The sequence below is a fragment of the Silurus aristotelis genome, assembly GCF_946808225.1.
Source record: "Silurus aristotelis genome assembly, chromosome: 27".
Lineage (NCBI taxonomy): Eukaryota > Metazoa > Chordata > Actinopteri > Siluriformes > Siluridae > Silurus > Silurus aristotelis.
The window spans coordinates 16,580,136-16,603,034 of NC_139600.1; the positions used below are offsets into that span (position 1 = coordinate 16,580,136).

Consider the following 22,899-nt stretch of genomic DNA (forward strand, 5'->3'; position numbering starts at 1 on the left):
GGTGGTTTTACATAATGGCTCATTACAGGCTAAAAAAAAAACAGGAGGGACCCAAATGAGGGTCTGAATGATACAACCATGTCTTCACGAGCTCAGACAAGCCGGAGATTTGTTTGTTTGTTTGTTTGTTTGTTTGCGTACTTACTTATTTTGCACTTTGTGGCACGTCTACGCACATCAAAGACGCACGTAATTGCCGAACCAATGGGGAAACGCGAGTGCGCGTGACCGCTCAAGGCGTTTATAACGCGTCACACATCGAATAAATTTGGTGTCTTGTAGAAAAGAAAACCGAATTCTCCTCATTTGCATAATTTATTTATGTTTGTTGTTGTTGTTGTTGTTTATGTGTATCTTCTTCTTCTTCTTTTTTTTTTACATCCATGTGTTTTGACACGTTTCTGCTGAGATTCGATTCACCATCATTGCCACTCATCTTGCAGAGATCACGTGCAGAGCTAACGACATGAAATCAGCACGTGCTAAATAAATACACTGTGTTTACTGTGTACAACACTACGAGAGCGATACGTGAACGAGTAACTATGTAGACGTGGAGAAACGTGGCCATCAAGTAGAGAGGTAGAGAACGATGAAGAAGGCAACATGGTAGTGCACAAGGCACGAGACCACCAGCATGCATACAGCAAACACGGGGCAGAGCTACAAGCTCCAGTTCAGCATCTGAGACCAGAATGAGACAATGGAGCTGATGTAGACTCCTGAGTTCAGAGTTCAGGAGTGCTGTGGGTCTGATTTAGTACATCCTGGAGTGTTCTATTGCTCGTACACAACCAGTTTCACAATCCCAGTGACTGACACAGGATGTGCGACGTCTTTATTGTCCCTTCCAGACGACCCACAGTGTTGATAAATCACTTCAATAGACGGAAATGCAGACGCCTTTTTTCACACATATTAATTTTAGATGATAACAGAATTAAAAGGCCTTCAACCTGCCCAGAGTCACAAATACACACATTAAACACTGGAATTGTGTGTTGGAGTTGTCAGGGAGCGTAAAAAGCACGGGCTGTGTTACAAACCCAGGTTTAAGGGTGTGACCGGTTATTACCGCTGCATAGTATCTAGGGTGTAGTGCGTAGGGCGCGAGGTGTGGAGTCCTGAGTCAGAACATCGGCATGAAAAGGTTTTCATTTCACGCCCAGGCGCAGTGCACTTAAATAAAGGGAAGGAAAAAAGGGGGGAGTGGTTTGGGACGCAGCCCGAACAGCGCGCTGCCGGTTGCCGGTAAATGAAGATGGCGGCGGCGGCGGCGTTGCGCAGGATGGTGTCGGTGCTGGCGAGCAGGTCGGTGGCTCGGTTCGGGGACGCGGCGCGTGTGAGGAGCGGCGGCGCGGCGCTAGGGTTCGGGCTGGCGGCCGGAGGAGCTACAGCGCTGTACCTCAACTACCGCGGGACGCGCACCGGAATCCGCAACAGCGCGCCCGTGCTCGCCGAGGAGCAGGTAAAGAATAAACCCCATCATAATTATCAAAATCATAATCATAATCATAATAATGCACATAGAATTATTGCAAGTATTAGATTAATTAATGGGCAGTTAATAAATAAATTAAATTAATTAATCAATACGGGTGCGTAATGACGCGTTACTGTCCTGGAGACACGCACGCACGCACGCACGCACGCGCGGGTTTACATGGTAACACAATACAACCCTGGTACAGAAGAACACCACACCTCCATGAAAGCTATTCTCTTGTAAGCTCACAACACGTCTTGCTTTTTTTTAAATCTATTTTCAGGTACATGAATGTTCGAGCAGCTTTATATTAAAGACAAAAATGTTCAACTTTTTCTATTTACAATTTTTACAACATGCTGAAACTGGAGACTCCTTCCAGAATCGTTCCATAATTTGGTCTCGTCTGCAGTACGATGAACGATCGGTTACTATGAAATTGTTTTGCATTAGAACGAGAGCGTTAATATGATATGTTGTTATATCGAATCTTCACGACCAATCAGAATCCAGGATTCAGTGATGCTCGGAAAGATTTGATTTGATAGGAGATGTTTTTCAGTTTAAAATGCGTGTCCTTTTGGAAAGAAACGCTAAGGACAAAGCATGATAAAGAACAAACGTAATCTCTGTAACGCCAGTGATGTCACGTCATCTAGGCGATTCGCCAGACTGGGGGACACACGTGAGACAGAGCTGCGATCCCTGCTGGAGTTCAGATGCAAACGTTTCTGATACTTGGTCAGCCAATCACGTGCACTCGTTCCAATAAGTTATGGTTTATAAGGAAACAGGTCATGCACATGGCATGCCCACCCAAGGCATGCCCACCCAGACACCCCCCCAAACACGCCCCCACAGGGCTTTCCTTGTGTTGTGACTGAAGCTATTTTGGTTGGGTTTTTTACAAACACAGAAGAATTTTACTGGACAGACAAGTTCTGGATGTTCTTCATGTTTGTAATATTTGTGTGTGTGTGTGTGTGTGTTTGCGTGTGCGTGTTTTGTTCTTGTACACTCCCTGCACGCTGACGTCTAAAAGTAAAACTAAATCGCCCAGCTCACACTTTCAGTGCTTTTCCAGGGCGTTGTGCTTTGTCAGGTTTGGTCTTCTAGTTTAAAAGAAAAATGTTCATGCTACCACGTTGTGTACAATTGTGTTCCTCCAGATATTGTGGTAACAGTTTGGTGAAGAACCACATAGATAATGATTATACATACAGTTAAAGACACACGAGTACAAGATAGATTCATATCCTGTAGCTCTGACCGTGTGTGTGTGTGTGTGTGTGTGTGTGTGTGTGTGTGTGTGTGTGTGTTTGCGCTTTGTACACCTCATCCTGCAGAAGCATCACTTGGACCTGGAGGATGGAGACGTGTATATGTCGTCCCATGAGCACCGCTTTCGTCTCTTCAGCTCTCTGGAGTATGAGGGTCAGCTCTACATGACTCCTCAAAACTTCATCGAGTCAGTGACCATGAGGGAGCCGAGGGGTGAGTACACACACACACACACACACACACACACACACACACACACACACACACACACACACACACACACACACACACAGATACACTCTCCCACACACACACACACACAGATACACTCTCCCACACACACACACACACACACACAGATACACTTTCCCACACACACACACACACACACAGATACACTCTCCCACACACACACACACACACACACACACTGATTCACTCTCACACACACACAGATACACTTTCCCACACACACACACACACACACACACACATATACACACACACACACACACACACACACACACACACACACACACACACACAGATACACTCTCCCACACACACACACACACAGATACACTCTCCCACACACACACACACACACACACAGATACACTTTCCCACACACACACACACACACACACAGATACACTCTCCCACACACACACACACACACACACACACTGATTCACTCTCACACACACACACAGATACACTTTCCCACACACACACACACACACACACACACATATACACACACACACACACACACACACACACACACACACACACACACACACAGACTGATTCACTCTCACACACACACACACACACAGATACACACACACACACACACACACACACACACACACACACACACACACACACACACACACACACACACACAGATACACTCTCCCACACACACACACACACACACACACACAGATACACTCTCCCACACACACACACACACAGATACACTCTCCCACACACACACACACACACACACACACACACAGATACACTCTCCCACACACACACACACAGGTGCTCAGGTGTGTGTGTGTGTGTGTGTGTGTGTGTGTGTGTGTGTGTGTGTGTGTGTGTGTGTGTGTGTGTGTGTGCGCAGCAGCAAGAGTTTAGAACTTCACTCCTGAGTCTGAAAATGGAATGTAAATGTAGACGTTTCTATATGTGTCTCCTGGTGTCACATTTTACATCACACAGGGGACAAACAGCTGCAGGGGAAAAACACACACACACACACACACACACACACACACACACACACACACACACACACACACACACACAGTTACATGCTAAATGTGCAAATTATTAATTTTTTTTAAATATGTTTGTTCTCTCTCTCGTTCTCTCTGTAGGTAAGAAAGCATGGAGGTCCCTCAGTAAGCAGGTGTAGTATTCAACTACTTCCACTTGCTGAAACACACACACACACACACACACACACACACACACACACACACACACAGACAGACAGTGAGTGAGATACAGAGGCATCGTGTAGTGCAGCGTGTATATAATTTTTATTTCACTCGTCTTTTCTTGGGACAGGAGCTGGAGAAGGTCCTCGCCGAGACGCCGCCGGTGTGGAAAGGAAGTTCTACTCTTTTCCGGAATCTCCAAGAGCGAGGTGATCGATCCTGTGTGAAATTTTGATGCTAATTGGAAGCCTAGCGGTATCACAGCCATGGCTGCATCTCTGTCTCTGTGTGTGACGCCATACAGATTCAGTGCGACACCTTCTTTTATTTTAACGTGAAATGGGCGGGGCAGATGTCACTGTCACCGCCCACATCAAAACCCAACCCCAAGAGTCACAATTTGCCATTAAACACACTGATTGTTGTATATGTAAAACAGCACTACGTATAAACTTCAGAGCATTGTTTCTGAACTGGTTGATCTTAGTTTTAGAAAACCTCCATTGTTGATGCCTTGTAGCATCTCGCGTTTGTAGCATCGACCTTTGCATACATGCCCAGTCATCCTTATCAACTAACGCTAGTCGCCCTGCACACTGTGTGGGTGTGTCCTGAATTAGCTGAGGGAGGAGCTTGGGAAAGTATTTTGGTCGTCACTGCTAGCATTTTATGGTAGCTTTTAATAGCCGATTATTTGCAAATGTTTAGGCTTGAATATGCTAGCACTGATTTATTTATCACTTTATCATCACAATATGCATGCTACATTACATGCTAGTTAAAGTGGAACATCTCGTTTATCGTACACGGCGAACCCTTCCGATGTCACTGATAATAGGGAATAAAACACCCAGGGGGCCGTGTTGCTAAAGAAAATAATCAAAGGACAGGGTGGTGTGATGGAGTGGAACTGTAGGTGGCTAGTCATCAGTAGCAGTACAGCTAATTGCTAACATCCCCAGCCTTTTTTTTTTCTCAGTTGAATTCTCTGCTCACACACTAAATCTCTCGCCGTGCTTCTTACCGATGCTCATCGGGTCGCTGACAAAACGCAAAATCAAAACACAACGGGAATGTGAACTAAATAAATAATCACAAAGAAGATCACTCACACGAGAGCTTCAAAAGAAAGCGCTCGCTGACACGGCGCTGGTAGCAAGCTGGCTAATTCCCCGCGGTGCTAATTACACACTGGCTTCACGCGGGCGCTAACCGCAGCGGGACGGCTAAAAATAAGCCACATGGATTCTACACCTTTCCTTTCCTTTCCTTTCCTTATCTTTCTGAACAATTCACACCATCTCCTTAACCTGCCCAGTGTTGCACTCGAACTAAAGATAAAACAGTTCAACCTGATGGAAACACGTGTTTACGTGTGTAAGAGTATCTCCAGAGGCCTCCATGGTTTCCAGGTCACTATGGAGCCTTGGTGATCTTTGGGAATACAGCTGAACCTGAGCAGGGTGAACTCTTTCAGGGAATGGAGAGAAAAAAATTAAAATCGCTGTGTGTCACCTCTACATTGGGTACTTCCTGTTTCTTCTGTTTAGTTCAGTTTAGTTCGACAGTCCTGCAGCTTGACATGCAGGTGAACTGCAACAGATAAGCATCCAAATCTACGATTTAGCCTAATTCACTTAAAAGTATGTCAATCATTTTATTAAACAGATTGCTCCTGTTAATTAGTGTGAAAAGATCTTCAACCTAGAGAACAAGAGAACGCCTCTTCATTTACGAAGCAGAATTACATTTTATAGTCTTAGAATGAGCATTTAAACTAAAAACACGATTAGCATTAAAATCAAGATCATGAACATTGTCAACAATTATTTATTCAATTAAAAACTGATTTGTAACGCAGTAGTAACGATGCAAAAACGAAGCGAAATTCAGAAAACACTTATTGCAACATAAAACGTTATTGAACGTAATGTACACAGAAAGATCTCCAGCATGAGAAACTCAAATCAAACTTCAGGAAAAAATAATAACTGGATCATGTTTGAGGGTGTGGTGAATCGCATAAGATGCTCGACACGCTCCGAAAAAGAAGACTCCCAGGACACGTTCCAGAAGACCACTGGGGGCGCTGTATTGCTGAGCGAGGGGACTATTTTGAAGGTGATGGTGTGAAAACGTAGTTATATAAAGTACTTTCTATTAAACAGAGCGAGTCTCGAAAACGTTTTGATACCACCTCATATGTGTCTCGCTTGAAGTTCTCAACTATCTTTTCTGCTCCTCTGATCCTTGTTTCTTTCACGTTGGTTCTGGATAAAGGATGACAGCCATTTGGAATAGAAAAAGCAGATCTAAAATCAGTATAATTCCATACTCATTCAGTCCCTTTTCGAATCTGAGAGGAAAAATTACATTGGATCAAAATGTTTGGTAAATGAACTCCTCAGACTTTTAAACCAACTGATAATGTGAATAATCCTGGACCAGAAATCGTAACGTTACTTTCTACAGCTTGAGGGCATACAGAAGTTTGATGTTTGATAGGTGTGTGATGGTGATGTTTGTCTGTTTGTGTGTGGGAAGACCACATAGGTATCACCCCCTTGCTCTGGTAAATGGACTTGTGTTGGGTTCCTGTCCCCCAGGCGTTAAAGACCATTGACCCGAAACACTCGGCTCAGTCAGCCAGAACTATCTGAAGCCCTGCTACCTATACATGTGGAGAATGCTTTCAGTGGTGTTTCAGGGGTAATGAATCCCTGTTTTGTACCCTCATTTCCAAAACATCCTCAAGAGCTTCAATCGTGTATCCTCTTTCACACAAGTCGAAACAAAAGCCTGGGTAACGTCGCCGGTTTGCGCTGCAGTGTTTGGGTCGACATAAACACGCCCGCTGATGCTTTCTCTTTGAGAGAACCTTTAGATCTTTATCTCTATGAAAAGACATCCCTTTGTAAAACTAGCAAAGATTTTGATTTCAAGTTTCAGTTGAAACGACTATCAAGTGGTCCTGTTTAGACAAGAGGAGGAGAGCGAGGGATAAAGGATGAGACTGGAGGGTGTGTATGGCTGTCCTTCAGCAGAAAACTCAAACAAGTGTGACCCTTTTGTTTTGCAGGGATCATCGCTTACACAGAGTATCTCTTCCTGCTTTGTATCCTGACCAGTAAGTACCAGAATTTACTCCTTTTCACCTGTTTGGTCCATCGCCCTTCATTACCTCGCAATTTGTCCCTCTTGTCCAGGGGTCCCCAAACTTTTATTCTGTGAGGGCCATATAATTTGTTTAGCGGTCGTTGTGTAACAAAAAATAATAAGGGGCGGATTGACTACCAGTATTATTGTACAGATTTTATTATGAATTTTAATGTATTTATATTGCCTTTTTCTTAGTTTATTATTTTGTTCTGCACCGTACCGACAAATGAACGTTACTTATCGCATAATAAAAGAGCATTATTACTATCGTAATGACATTTATCATATTCATTGCTATTAAAAAACAAAACCTTTACTTACTTATGCGTGTATGTGGTTGGTGGGTGAGTCTAACAAATAATTAGGCTACATTAATAACTAGAGGTTGATCGATTAATCGACCGATTAATCGATTAGTTGACAGATTAATCGGTTTTCAAATGAATACTGGATAAAAAAAACAAATAACACTTCATGACTTTACTTTTTTATTTAAATCTTTTTTTACTGCATTTCAACTATACATATAAATTACATGTAACAGAGAGAACAAGAACAAACTAATAAATAAATAAATAAATAACCGCTCAGCATTTTAATTATATACTGTATATAACTGTAATTAATATACAGTATCAGCTCTTTTACTTAGTTTTCTATTAACACCTTCAAAACAATTGAAGAACAATTTGAAAGCTCCCCAAACTCCATCAAAATCTTATATCTATATATCTTTATATCTTTATCTCTTAATATATAAGTTTCTACTGAACTTCAAATATATATGTATATATGTATATATATGAATTAATAAATATAATTATATAATAAATAAATAAATAGTATAATTCGCTCTCCGTGCAGCACGCAGTCTCAGGTGTAAAACCTAATAGCACGTAGTGTCAGTGATTTGCCTCTAGAGGCTGCTCTCGTAACAACAGCAAACCGTAAGCCGGAAAAACTAACGTTATGGATTTTTGCTAATAGCCGATAGTTCAACTATTTGTGCCTCGACCTCCATTAATAACTGAGAAACATTTTAGTTTAAAAGTCAATCTTTTATTATCAAATACAGATATAATATGAGTGAAACAATTATTTAAAACTACATTTTTTAAAAATATATCTCTGGGCTGTAATTGTTTGGGGACCCTGATCTTGTCCGTTGACTCAATATATCAGTTCTGGAAGCTCTCAGTTTTACACTAGCTTGTTTCCATTTATTAAAGACGAGTGACAAAAGCTTGTTGTAGTTTATAGTCTGGCAGACTCAGACAGTTTCCACCCCCACTTTCATCCTGAGGGAGACACCAGCCAGGTGAATTTTGTCAACGTGAACACCTCAAAACAGCTGCCGTGATGTAAATCCCACCATCAGAACGGACAAGTCTGTGGTCTAAATGCTTTTTATACCTTTTATAACTTTTCCTTACGTACAACCGATGTCCTGAAATATCTCAGACATTATGGAGATGTTGAGTAGAATCATCAGAGCATGTGTCTTCACCCTTTGAAGCACTTCACTTAGCACTGGAACCCAGCAAGCCTACCGTGACGTACTGTTCCCACAGCAACGTAACACCACGGAGAGACATGTGGCCCTCGACGGGGTCAAAGACGCACCTGGAGGAGGTGACGAAAGGTGGTGTTCGGTACGAAAGGAGAGCTGGAATCGACAGAACTGAAGAGCTTCAAAGTGGAAATTAGTGTCAGGAGGCATGTTGAATATCCACTGCTACGTAGAACTTCATGGAGTAGAGTTTCACATTTCTAAAGAAAAACAGGAGGATATAAAGACAGGCAGAATTCAGCAGTACATAATCGAGACGAGTATCTGAAACCTTCCTACTGTCTTGGGACGATGTGAGGAAACGATTTCCCACCGAGGAGTCTTCTGGCTAATGCGTTACACCAATGACCTCATAGTAATGCACATTACGAAAGATGAATCTATGCATCTGACTCACATGTGTTTTTTCCTCAGAGCCTCATGCTGGCTTTAAAATAGCCTTCAACATGTTCGACGCCGACGGCAACCAGATGGTGGACAAGCAGGAGTTTCTGGTGGTGAGATAATAAACTTTTTATCTGTGACCCAGTTGTAGGAATTTTAGAATAAGGAACAGGAGAATTAATGCAAATTCCTGACTCCACGAGAGGAAGAAAATAGACCTTTCTCCTGACCGTTTTATTTACTGGAGCAGATTATCTGTCAGCTTCGGTTCTCACACCATTTTCTGACCCACAGCTGCAGGAGATCTTCCGGAAGAAGAACGAAAAGAAGGGACGCAAGGGAGATGCGGAGAAATCGGCTCAGCTGGTAAGGGTCTGGACGGATTCGGATGAAACTGAGCAGAACCGGTTGAGCAACATCTGTTAAGATCCACCGTGTGATTGGGATCCTTTACGGTTCTAGAGATCAGCTTTATCTTCCTCTAAAATGTATTGATCTAAAAGATTTGGGTTGGTTGTTCAGTCAGGATGTAGAAATGGATGGACTGGAGAGATGGGAAGTAGAAGCCATGTCAGGAATATGACCCTATTTTGACACATTTGGAGATTTCCTTTTGCTGTGGAGTCAAAAGAGGAGAAGAAGAAAACAAATGTTGGTTTCAGTGATGGATGCTTTGGAGTCATATATAATATTATGGAATGAGGACAAGGATTCTGAGAATTTAATATGAGGCCTTTTTGGTCAGGAGATGTGATTGGTGTTAGCAGCTTCAGGTTCCTGGAGTTGATCCTCAGCTCAGGTTTGTGCTCAGTGTCTCTAGTGTAGGTTCTGAAAACGCCTGATATGATGATGAGATGATGTGTACTGGCTCTTGTGCTGGATTTTGGATCAACACGCATACGTTGATCAGAGAAGGAGATGAGATGAGGAGATGGCTTTTAAATATGTGACTTTGTGAGAGAATTGGTGAGATGAGTATTGGGTGGAAAGATGCAGAAGGTTTGGGTTTGGACCACGATCACAGTGTTGGGTCAGTATTAAGGAGTGCTTGGGTGATTGATTCAGAGATAGGGTTTTCCACTGGAATGATGAAAATGAGCAGCATTGTGCTAGAGGAGGTAGTGTCTCACAGATCCAAGTTCTCCAGTTTGAGCCTGAGCTTGGGTTTTTTTCAGTGTTTGGACAAGGACATGGAAGATTGGCTAAGCCAGACTGCCTGTTTTTTTGTTGTTTTTTAGAAGAACAAGCTTTGGAAACAGACTGAGCTGAGGAGATGCTCTGGGTCAGAAGATCCATAATGTGTTGTTAGAGATATATTTTTGTACTGTGATGATGGAAGCAGGACCTGAGGTAGTGATCTCATGTTTATCAGGTGAATGTGTTTAATATTTGATGGCCGGATGACATCATGGATGCGCGGATGGTCTTAGGAGGGAAATAAAAAAAGGAAAAGCGTTTGGCGTCCTACAGTCAGAGTGTTGAGATGTTTTTACAGCGTGATTATGGAGCGCTCTTTAAGCCATTATAAATTCCAACATGAGATACGTGTATGGAGTATCGCCATGGTAACCACGACGAGCTGCCGAGTGACAGCATGTTTTTGAAACTCGTGAAGAACAAAAAGTGTAAATGTTTTGTCTGCTTGAACCACTTGGCCTGTTCTAACGTGTGTGTGTGTGTGTGTGTGTGTGTGTGTGTGTGTGTGTGTGTGTGTTCATGTCCTTCCTCCTTCCCTCCTCTTCCTCTTCTTCTCTGAATGCCACCCAGAGCATGCAGCTCTATGGATATCATGTCGTTCCAGGCTCTAGCGTAGGTATCACCACCACCACCACCACCTTGTGCCCTTTGACCTTACATGTTAGATGTGAAACGAAAGTGGGGGAAAAAAGCAGGATCGTGAAGCTAAAACCAAGGAGGTTTGACCTTCAAGGGTCAATCCATATGTTTGTTTCTGTTTTCCTTTTTTTTAACTAAGTATCTGTTTTTAATGAAAGAAAACGAAATTCTGATTGATCTTTTCTTCTCCTCGCGACGACTTCATCAGAGACGCTTTAAACCGATCGGAGAGCGAAATGCGTTTTCTATTGAGCAGCTGCTGGAGTGTTTTCAAGTCCACCCTTTAATCGCACACATACACACACATCAGGAAATATCACAGTAAATCATACACTCTATGGCCAAAAAGTATTGGGACACCTGATATTTCCACCCAAATGTGGAACTTTTCCAAACTCCTTCCACAATTTTGGAGGCACACGTTTGTACCGGACGTCTTTGGTTGCTGGGGCATGAACATTTCCCTTCCTTTGAACTGGGAGATCCAAACCTGCTCCAGCATACACTATATGGACAAAACTATTGGGACAGATGACCTCTGCCATATGTGGTTCTTTTCCCAACTGTTACCACACAGCTGGAGACACACACGTGTATCAGATGCAGTATAATTCAATTTTACGTCCACTTGAACTTGGAGACCCAAACCTGCTCCAGCACGGCAATGCTCCTCTGCGCAAATCCAGCAACGTGAAGATGTGGTTTACAAGCCCACTACAAAATCTAGTGGAGCATCTTCCCAGAAGAGTGGAGAGAATTACGAGATCACATTTGGACTAAATGTTACTAACATCCTTTTGGCTGAAAGAATCTCTAAAAAAATCTGGTGGAACATCTTCCAGAAGTAATGGAGGTTTTTATAACAGGAAATGGAGACTTAGTGTTCAAAATTCAGCTCCAATTTTATGCTCAGGTGTCCACAAACTTTCTCCATAGAGTGTGTATATATATATATATATATTCTGTGCCTAAGGACGATTTTAATGGTCCACAGATTCAGTGGACGTTTTGATCAAACCCAAACAGCACTTAACCAGACGCCGTAACCCGGCGCATCGTAGCCTCCGACCCCCAACCCTCATTCTTTTCACAATGTCAATATGCATCATTTCTCCTGCTCACGATCGCTAACCCACTTACTGCCCCCTCCCCCTCCCCCCATCCTGTGCTGCCGCCCCGCCCCGCCCCGCCCCTCAGGTGTCGAAAAAACCGAGCCGTGAGGAGAGCGTGGCGAGGAGCTACTGGGACGTGTTGAGACGAAGCGCCAGCCACGCGCTCTTTTCTGACCTGGCAGAGGTATCGCTTCAGTCATCCCTCGCTTTTTTTCTCTCATCCATCGTCCTCACCACGAGCACATCGTTCTCAGAGGTCTGAGGTTCCTGCGATAACAAACCTCTTTAAACTAATCGACAACCTGCGTAGAGTCAAATCAGGCGTTTTAGAGAGCACACACACACACACACACACACACACTCCTATAATTCTGTGGGTCTGCAGGAGGAGTGTTTGTTCTTGTTATTAATCCTCATTACTGATTAGGATCTAGAAGCAGGTCTAGAACTTCCAGGTGTATCTAGATCTGAACGCTTTCAAATCGAACATATCGAGGGCACTTCTAGCAGCAAGTTCGTAAACATTCTCACCCGACTGTTCCACCCAGACGTGGTCCTTCTTTAAACTGTTACCCCAAAGGTCGTGTAGGACGTCTTTGGATGCACACGCATAAACCCACGCTGGAGCTATTCGCATAACCTCCCACCTGGAATCCCAATTTTGGAGGCACACAATTGTGCAGAATGAAAAAATTTAATTTTGCCTTCACTTGAACCAAGAGACCCACACAGCCAGCTCCACGAAGATACATGGGTTAGAAGATTTGGAAGATCTTCTCCTGCTATAGAACCCTATTGATCACGTTTGGGATGAATGTGAACGCTGACTGCACCCCAGAAACCTCCTCACCTTCTCACCCACATCAGTACCTTTACACCATCCTTGTGGCTCAACGAATCTCCACAAAATCTCCACAAAATCTAGTGGAACATCTTGCCAGAAGAGTGAAGCTCATTTTTAAAAGGAAATAAAGGATGGGATGTTCAAAATCCCAAATTTAGGATCAGGTGTCCTCAAATTATCATACGTCACAAGTAACGATTCGTTTGCTATTTATCGCACCGATACCGAGGTTCTGCATCTTCTAGAAGGTTCTAACATCACATTGCTGGTGTCAGACAGCAGACAGACAACTGGGAAGTGATGATTGGTTTATTTGGTTGTGTTGAGACGCTGTAATGACGAGGACAGTGCCGCATGATGACACCGTCGAGCCGTACATCTGCCCTTTATTTACCCAGTCTGTTACTCACAAAGAGAGAGCGCGCGCGTGTGTGTGTGTGTGTGTGTGTGTGTGTGTGTGTGTGTGTGTGTGTGTAAGAAAGAGACAGTAATTCGAGATCCCACTCTTCCAGATGACACGCTTCTACGGGATTGTTTGTATTATTGACTGCACGCTCTCTCAGATGAACACTTACCATGTGTGTGTGTGTGTGTGTGTGTGTGTCTGGTGAGTGTGTGTCTGAGTGACTGTGTGTGTGGAAGTGTGTATTAGTCATCCCGCTAATCATTGTTTTTCACCTGCCAGATCAAAGGCTAAAAGCCCTGAAGTGAAGCCTGTCCCCCACAGGGGTGGGCGTGGGCGTGGCCGTCTACACTGTAATGCAGCAGTGGTTTCCAGGATCTGTGACATAACGCCGCTTACGTCACGCTTCCAAGAAATAATGTAAAGAAAAGGAGCGAACGTGTGGTGATGGAAGGCGGAGCGGCTCAGGGGCCTGAGGACGAGTCGTGAAAGTGAAAATAAAAAAAAAAAACAGGAAGCTACGACGCTAACGAGGCGTACAGACGTCTCTCTGAAAGGAGTCACAGTTCATGTGGTGACGTTTCGCCCTGTCACGTCTTTTTAGAACAAATGACCTGATATACTGCTAAACCGAATAATGCTAATGCCCAGGAACAAAATCTCTTCATAACTTAAACCTGCAGGATGATTTCCAGATGATCGCAGGTCTACCGTAAGATCTTCACCCTATAATCTCACGTGAAAAGCGCACACTAGCGCACAGATTTGCTCGCTACCTTTTAACGTCACTTCTCTGATGACTGTAGGTTAGATTTTTCCATGATTTACATTTCACTTCAAACATCATAAATGTTCCTGTCTGGTTCCTCTGCTTGAGTCCACCATTCTTTCTCTATTTCTACCTTCTTTTCTAAATGCTTAAAACGGTTTCTCCTCGGATAGGATTATAATCTGGAGGTATCGCGGAGGCATGGACCTGAAGTTCTGCTTTTGTTTGGCTTGTATGCACTGAAAGCTTTTTTTTGGATGAAGGCGGTCGCCCAACCGAGCTTAGCATGACGAGGACTCCTTCAGTGTTTCAGCCTCAGGGGCGTGGCAGGTTCAGAGGTCGAGTCTGCCAGCCTTAAAATTAGAATCTCAATAAGTTCTTCACTTCTTCTCGGGAAACCCTTTGCGGTCGTAAACCATGAACCCTACAACAGAAGGTTTTATTCAGAAGAAGAAGACTTTCAGGAACCTTTCAAGTTCTCTGGAAGAACCTTTTTGAAGAAAATTTGGTTCTCAGTACCAAGAAAATCAGGAACTTTAATTTGGAGTTTGTAGACGTTCTCAGGAGAAAGGGTTCTTTAAAGGTTCTTTGCTTCTGGACAGGTTCTGCTTGGGAACATCAACCTCGAAAACATTTTGTTCTAGGGTTCTGCTTTAATGGAGGGACAACCGAAGATCTCAGTTCTAGGGTTCTAGAATTAGAAAAACGAGGGTTCAAGGTTTTTTTAAGAGCTGACTTGAAATAAATTGTTGACGTTGGAAGAACGTTCTCAATGTTTCCACAACTGTTTTGCCTTTGGAGGGTTAATAGGTTGGAAATTCCTTTTGTAAAGACACAAAGTTGAATAAAGTACGTATTAAAAATAAAATAAAAGAAATAAACAAATTCTCCACATGATTCACCAACAGCATTGAATAAAGTAAAGGCACCTTATCGCCGGAGCAAAACATCAGCTTTCTGCTGCCGGTGCCGTAAACCGGGTGCTTGTGGTTTAGACACCAAGACTGGAGGCATGATGATTGGCTACTCGGTTAATAAAGGGGGCGTGGCCTATTAGTCCTCAAAAGGTGAACATTTTAGTCAATACTGGATTAAAGTTTATCACATCATGTCCAGGTGTCCTGATATTGTGGATGATGATGATGAGATGGATACGTAAATGTATATTGGGGGGAGGGGGGGGTAGTGTGTGAGAGAGAGAGAGAGAGAGAGAGAGAGAGAGAGAGAGAGAGAGAGAGAGAGAGAGCGAGAGAGAGAGAGAGAGAGTGAAAGAGAATATCAGCAGCAGGAGAAAGGAGGACTCTATTCACCTGTTCACACTGCATTGATGTGTGAATGCAGCCTGTCTCTGAAATGCATGGCCTGCACTGTCTTCATGCATCTACTCATTTGTCCACGTCTGCCATCGTCTCTCTCTCTTTCTCTCTCTCTCTCTCTCTCTCTCTCTCTCTCTCTCTCTCTCTCTCTCTCTCTCTCTCTCTCATGCTCTTTCTTTTTCTCTCTCTCTGTCCCTTTGTTTGTTCTCCAGTGTGTGTTACTGTCTATCTTGTGATGTCTTTATCTCTCTCTTTCTCTCTGTCTCTTGTTTTTGTGTCTGTTTCTCTGTGTGGGGGCGTGTGTGTATCTGTGTCTCTCTCTGTGTCTCACTATCTCTCTCTTGGTGTCTCTCTATCTGTGTGTGTGCCTCTTTCTCTCTCCCTCTCTCTCTCTCTCTCTCTCTCTCTCTCTCTCTCTCTCTCTCTGTGTATGTGTGTGTCTCTCTCTATCTCTCTGTGTCTTACTATCTCTCTTTTGGTGTCTCTCTCTCTCTTTGTGTCTCACTATCTTTCTCTCTGTCTATCTGTGTGTTTCTTTCTCTGTCTCTCTCTTTCTCTTTGTGTCTCACTATCTCTCTCTTGGTGTCTCTCTTTCTCTGTGTGTATGTGTGTGTGTCTGTCTCTCTCTCTCTCTCTCTCTCTCTCTTTCTTTCTTTTTCTCTCTAGCCAGATTTATGGAGTGCATATTTTACATGACTGCATACTGGATGTTTGTGTATCTGTGGATGTTTGTCGTTCACTCATCCTTTGATCTTTATACCTGAATCTGAAGGTTATAAAGATTTGCTGTGTTTGTACAAAGTGCTGCTCCCACTGTAACTGATGCACTGAGCAAAGCAGAACCCTGACCGCTACCGTCTACTGCTCTGCATCCGTGATGGACAGCTGCTTCATCCAATCATCTCAGAGCATGTTTTTCTCACTGACTGCTTCTCTTTTCTTTCCTGCCCCGCCCCCTTTCTGGCCCTCTCCGAGCAGCGCACAGACGAGAGCATGACGGTCGACACCACGCTGCTAGTACACTTCTTCGGGAAGAAAGGGAAAGTCGAGCTGACGTTCGACGACTTCTACAGGTACCTGATACTGAGGAGGAAGAATGCTCTCGCGTCATCTACCTACCTTTCGCAGTCAATTTTCATAAAATATATGCTTCTGCATATAATGTTTTACCTCACAGATGCACTGATGCTCTCATTCACAAATATACCTCTTACATTTACCAATTCACCTCTCGCATACAATAAATCACCTCTCGCGTACAATAACTCACCTCTCACATACAATAATTCATCTGATGTGTTTTCGCAGTTTTAGAACTTTACACGAGGCGTGATGTCATGAATATAATGTTTATACACAAGTGTATTCCTCATTTACACACTTTATACTTCGCACCTCAGTTTTCTTCAGAAATGTACACGCCAGGTTTTGACTGCAGAGCAGATATGAAGATTACCGTCCTGCTCTGAATTTGATCGTGTTTTATTTGTCTGTCAGGTTTATGGATAACCTCCAGACAGAGGTGCTGGAGATCGAGTTCCTGACGTACTCCAAGGGCATGATCACCATCAGCGAGGAAGATTTCGCTCGCATCCTCCTGAGATACACCAACGTGGAGGACATACGCAGCTACCTGGAGAACGTGCGCCAGTCCATTCCTGATGAAAAGGTGCCGAGTTTCTTTCTGTAGGAACGTAACCGAACTCTCCATGCTTTCTGATCATCCAACGCTTCGACATCCTTCACACCTGAATGCTCCACCGCTTCGTCAGCAGTGTGTGTGTGTGTGTGTGTGTGTGTGTGTGTGTGTTTGCAACCACACCAGCCAACTACAGTGTAATCTTACATCTCTTCCTGTCACCTCTGCCCCTTGACTCCACTCCTCCCCTTTGTTCTTGGAAGTGATTGACAGCGCTCTGCCCCAATAGTATCATGTTCAGCAGGGGAAGGTGTCCTCTCCAGCGAAAAGACCCAGTGCTTCTCGAAGAAGTGGATGTTTTGGTGAAAACCGACATGTTCTCCCGAGGCCTTTTGTTTCTCACAAAGTGGGAGAGACATTTACATCGTGTCTGAAACATTCACTCAATTGTCTTAGCAAAATAAAAGAGTTGTAGATGCCCATCATTGCAAGTCACAATATCAGTACGCGGTCTAATTTATTTATCTACGTTTCCACACTTTCACCTTCAAAATAGTCCCCTTACACAGCAACACTGCGCCCCAGCATTCTTCTGGAACGTGTCCTGGAAAACTTCTTTTCGAAGCATGTCGAGCACCTTCTGCTATTCACGCTGGATCTCCGCAGCGCTGTCAAAATGAAAAATTGCACAGCTCCAGATTTACACAGGACGAAGTCTTTTCATGACTTATGAAGGTCGGCGCTCCGTGTAACTGTGCGTGCAGCCCTGTGCTGCCATCTGTTGGCGGGTTACAAAACTTGTCTCAAAACTTCTTGATACCCGCTCCATAACAAGTATGATGTTATATACTTATAGAAGATGTAGTAAAGTTTATGCTATTGTTCTCAACGTTCCTCAAGAAACAAGGCTTTTCACACACACAAGTCCTTTAGCTTGATTATAGACGTAGAAAAGGGAACTCTCCGTTTCCCTGTCTGGTGTTAAGAGTTTACAAGCAAAATGTTAGCAACATTAGCCCACATGTTGTACAAGGATGAAGCCAAACAAGTGTATACAATGTTTTTGGATGAACTAGAATAAAATTTTTCTTCACTTGAACTAGGAGTCCCAAAGTCTGCGCCATGAACATCTGCTTTACACGGGTTGGAGTGGAATATCTCCAGCTATAGAGCTCCAACCCTATTGAACACCTTCGGGATTAATGTGAACGCTGACTGCACCCCAGGCTTCCTCACCTTCCTCACCTGCGTTTACTAACACCCTCCACAAAGAAAAAGCAGCAAAGTCATGGCTAATGCTAGCCTAACTCGTGTGTCGTATAAAAAATTAGCTAGCTAGCTATTATATTTTATGATCAGGTCTGTGATTGGATAATCGCTTTTTTTCTTTCTTTCTCTCAGGGCATCACTTTCGACGAGTTCAGGTCTTTCTTTCAGTTCCTCAACAACCTCGAAGACTTCGCCATCGCTATGCAGATGTACAACTTTGCCAGCCGTTCCATCGGACAAGGTTCGGATTTACTCTCACGTTCACGCGGTTGAAGCCGTGACGACGCTGTTGCTTAAACAACCAGACCGCAGGGGGCGTCGTTCTGCAATGATGCTAACGGATAAATTGATTAAATAAGACTTATGTTAAAAACAGAACTGCAGATATAGTTTCTAATAATGGGTTTGTAGATTAAAGTAGTTTCAGTCATAAAAACAGTGTTTCAGGGTAACAACTCGCTGTTATATAGCTGATAAAAACGCCTTGAATGTGAACAATGACAAGGAGACCACTAATAAGAACTGATCATATTTATGAATTTATTAGCTAGCTAGCTCTTGGCTGCTAAGCTTTTTTTTAAAGGATCGAGTTAATAATTTAGCTAGCTATCTTACACATTAAGAAGATAAATAAAACAACAGTGACACTGGAAACAACACAAAACTATGAGGAAACATCAACAATTACGTCAGACATGTTGTTTAATGGCAACAAAACATCTAAATTAAATGAAAATTAAGAAAATAATGACGTTTGTTTGTTAAAGATTGTTTTCAAGGCTCTTATTAATGCGTGAGACAGTGGAAATAACACAAAGCTATTAGGAACATCAACATTTACCTCAGATGTGTTGGTTAATTACTGCAAAAATACACTTCATGATTTGAAATAATTAGTTAGTAATTTAGTTTGCTAGCTACAACACCGCCATTAAGAGGCCATTACTTAGACAGAATTATTAGAAATACCAACATTTACCTCAGACTTGCTGTTTAATTGTTAAAAAATAAACTAGCCGTAAAGTCAAGCTAGCAGGGATGGAACTATGAGAAACATCAACAGTCAGATATGCTGTTTAATGGCAATGAAAATGTAGTAATTGATGTTTGTTAGCTAACAGATCGTTTTCAAGGCTTTTATAAATGCACAGCGCTATTGGGAACAGCAACATTTACCTCAGACTTGCTGTTTAATGTTTAAAAATATAGATTGTTTATGGCTAAAATAAGGGTAAGCTAGCATGTGGCTGTTATGTAAAAGTATAATGACAGTAGGAATGAGATTAATTTACCTCAGATGTGTTGTTTCATCGCTAAGAAAAGATTTGTAAATAATTCAGCTAGTGTTTATAAAGTCTCAGAGGCAGTGGAAATAAAAGAAAACCATAAGGAATATCAATATTTACCTCAGGTGTGTTGGTTAATTATTTAAAATACACAATAGGATTAAAATAAGGTTAATAATTTAGCTAGCTGACACATAGCCACCAAGAGACCCTTAATGAGACCAAACATCAGTGTTCTGAATCTGATACGTGCAGCTACTGGAAGCCAGTGGAGGAGCAGCAGTGGGGTGGTGTGGGAGAACTTGGGCTGGTTGAACACAAGTCATGCAGCTGCGTTTTGAATCATTTACAGTGGATGAATAGCGTTCAGAAGAAGACCTGCTAGAAGAGGGCTGCTGTAGTCCAGTCTCAGAATCACAAGAGCCTGAACGAGCACCTGGGCAGCCTGTGTTGGCAGAACTAGTCGAATCCTTCTGATGTTATAGAGAAGAAATCGACAAGAACGAGTCACATTAGCAATTTGAGGAGAAGGACAGGTGATTGTCCATGGTCACCCCAAGGTTGCGAGCAGTGGCTGAAGGGGAGAGCAGAGAGTCATGAAGAGTTATTCGGAGATCATATAATGGTTCATACAGTTGCCATGAAGAGTTTCATATTTTTGTGTCTCAGCAATGATGGAGGTATAATGAATGGACATTTGGTGTTGAGGAGGAGGACAGGTTCCTCTCAAGGTTTCGTCCTAATACCATCTCAAGGAGTTTTCCCTCACCACCACCATCTCTGGCTCACTCATGAGCGATAAAAATATAATGCTAAAATGTACATTTGTAAACTAATTATTTCTGAGACTCTACTTTGGGACAATGTCCACTGAAAGGCTTTTACGACTGCAGAGAGACAGCGGGAATGAGACAGAAGTGTCAGGACGAGCAACATTTACCTCAGATGGCTCGCTGTAGACTCATACAACTTCACGTGTAAAGCATATATGATTACAGATGACACAGAATGCCAGCTCATCTTCTGAATATGTGTGTGTGTGTGTGTGTGTGTGTGTGTGTGTGTGTGTGTTAGATGAGTTTGCGAGAGCGGTGTACGTAGCGACGGGTCTTAAACTCACTCGCCACCTTGTCAACACCATCTTTAAGATCTTCGATGTGGACCACGACGACCAGCTGAGCTACAAAGAGTTTATCGGGATCATGAAGGACAGACTGCATCGTGGAGCCAGGGTGAGAAAGACGGAGAGACAGCGAGAGACTGTTTTAACATTATAGCTGTACTGCCATCTAGTGGTGACTAATGAAAGATCCAGATACACACTATGTCACGGGCCTAGATAAATCCTTATTCATTCCAGAGAAAACTGACATTCTGGTGCTAAATTGTTTTCTCTCTCTCTCTCTTCTAACTTTCTGTTTGCAGGGTTACAAGGATGTAGAACGCTTCACTTCCTTCCGGTCATGTCTGAAGAAAGAGCTGGCAGGAAGATAAGTACACAAACTAGCATCACCAAGGCTACACACGCTAACACGTGCTAATTCACATAATAATGTCAGTTTCTGTCTCATGTACCAGGTGAACAGCGAGTGATTCTTCAGCTGCAGTCTGGACGAGGAAGGAGCCTCGATCATCATCATCCTCATGATCAGAAGTCTTCCGCAGAACGTTTTCTGCATTCTGCATGTTCCTGCATGACTTACTTTCTCCGTCTCTGGGTTCTTCAGATGCTGGAATGTTACTTGAAATGTGAATGATATAAATATTTGAAAGATGGTGATACCAGTCGATCTCGCACCGTTCGCCGTCCTTCATCACCTGTACCTTCATCACCTGTACGAGTTCCGTTTATTTATAGTTCAAATCTCACTTCTCTTTTTTTCCCCGAAAAGTATTATTCATTACTTTGAATCGAAATTCTATCGCGGATTTTCTTCCGTTTTGTTCGTTTACAAGCGAAACCAAAGCGCCGGCTAACGCTAAACTACCGTCTCGGTTCTGATTGGTCGGGATGAATATCTTAGCGTTTCTATAGTAATATTGGTCACGTGGACAATCCAATATTGGGCAAATATTTTAATAGAAATGCCTCTATTTTAATAGAAAAGTCTCCAGTGTCAGAGGTCAAACTGGCGTTTTTCTCCGTAACATGACGACAAATTATTATTATTTTTATTATTAATATTTTGACTTATTAACCTTAAGAAAAAGTGAAGAGAGTGTGATGTGAAGAAAAGACAATTTGCAGCTGCTATAAAACAAGCGATAACATGAACGCCGAAAAATGAAGGTAAATATTAATGGAGAAAAAAGACAAAATATCCCATAATATTAAAAATGTACTTTAATTAAATTTTATTTGTATTGCGCTTTTTATAATGGATGTTTTACACAGATAAAGCGTTAATAAAGTTATATAAAAGAATGTGAGGAATAAAACACTCGGGGTTGTGACGTCATAAAGAAAGGATTGACTGTCGTCGTGGAAACGGTGACTCGGAGGCGGAGCTTTGTTAATGAATAATTAAATTCTAGCTCTACGTTAAACCTGAAGTGCCTAATCAGAGCCATTTCATAAATCACAAATGTTCCTTTTTACAAAATGTTTATTAATTACAGTGTATAAATACACGTTATAACCAAAAGTTTTTGGACACCTGATCATAAGATTTGTCATCTTCTGGACTAGACCTGCGCGAGAGACGTCCCGGAGGTGGTATTTTTCCGTGTAATAATCCCAGAACCGCATGTGACACTGTGATCCGTTGTAATAATGAAGCTAATGATCATATTTCTGCATTTATTTATCTGAACTATCACACAGACTGCAGTAGAGAACCTGCTGGAATGAAGTCAAAGTGACGCCTGAATGCTGAATCTTTATATCACATATTCCTGTGTGTTTATTAATCAGGTGATGGAGAGATACTGTATTTATATATGTGTGTGTGTGTGTGTGTGTGTGTGTGTGTGTGTGTGTGTGTGTGTGTGTGTGTGTGTGTGAAGGACGATGTCACTGTATGAAATGCATGAATTGTTTTTGGTGGTTATTTCTGGGAAATGAAGTTGTGATGAAGTAAATCTGGTTTGC

The 22,899-nt window shown here is 42.7% G+C and overlaps 1 protein-coding gene across 2 annotated transcripts; it reads left to right on the forward strand.

The window, feature by feature from the left end:
• Nucleotides 1-997: 997 nt before the first annotated feature.
• Nucleotides 998-22,889, forward strand: micu3a (mitochondrial calcium uptake family, member 3a; the record flags this gene model as incomplete). 2 transcript variants are annotated; one of them, XM_083532927.1, is made up of 16 exons in its annotated part: nucleotides 998-1,468; nucleotides 2,833-2,980; nucleotides 4,159-4,190; nucleotides 4,352-4,430; nucleotides 7,301-7,348; nucleotides 9,365-9,447; nucleotides 9,629-9,700; nucleotides 11,102-11,143; nucleotides 12,368-12,466; nucleotides 16,593-16,687; nucleotides 17,112-17,283; nucleotides 18,655-18,763; nucleotides 20,883-21,040; nucleotides 21,234-21,298; nucleotides 21,384-22,758; nucleotides 22,815-22,889. In XM_083532927.1, exons 1-15 carry the CDS (start codon nucleotides 1,256-1,258, stop codon nucleotides 21,388-21,390), a joined length of 1,422 nt encoding a protein of 473 aa, XP_083389053.1. In that variant the 5' UTR covers nucleotides 998-1,255. The 2 variants fall into 2 exon arrangements, with proteins under 2 accessions (XP_083389053.1, XP_083389054.1); XM_083532928.1 differs by lacking the exons at nucleotides 11,102-11,143; nucleotides 12,368-12,466; nucleotides 21,384-22,758; nucleotides 22,815-22,889 and having other exon boundaries at nucleotides 1,151-1,468; nucleotides 21,234-21,302.
• Nucleotides 22,890-22,899: the final 10 nt, after the last annotated feature.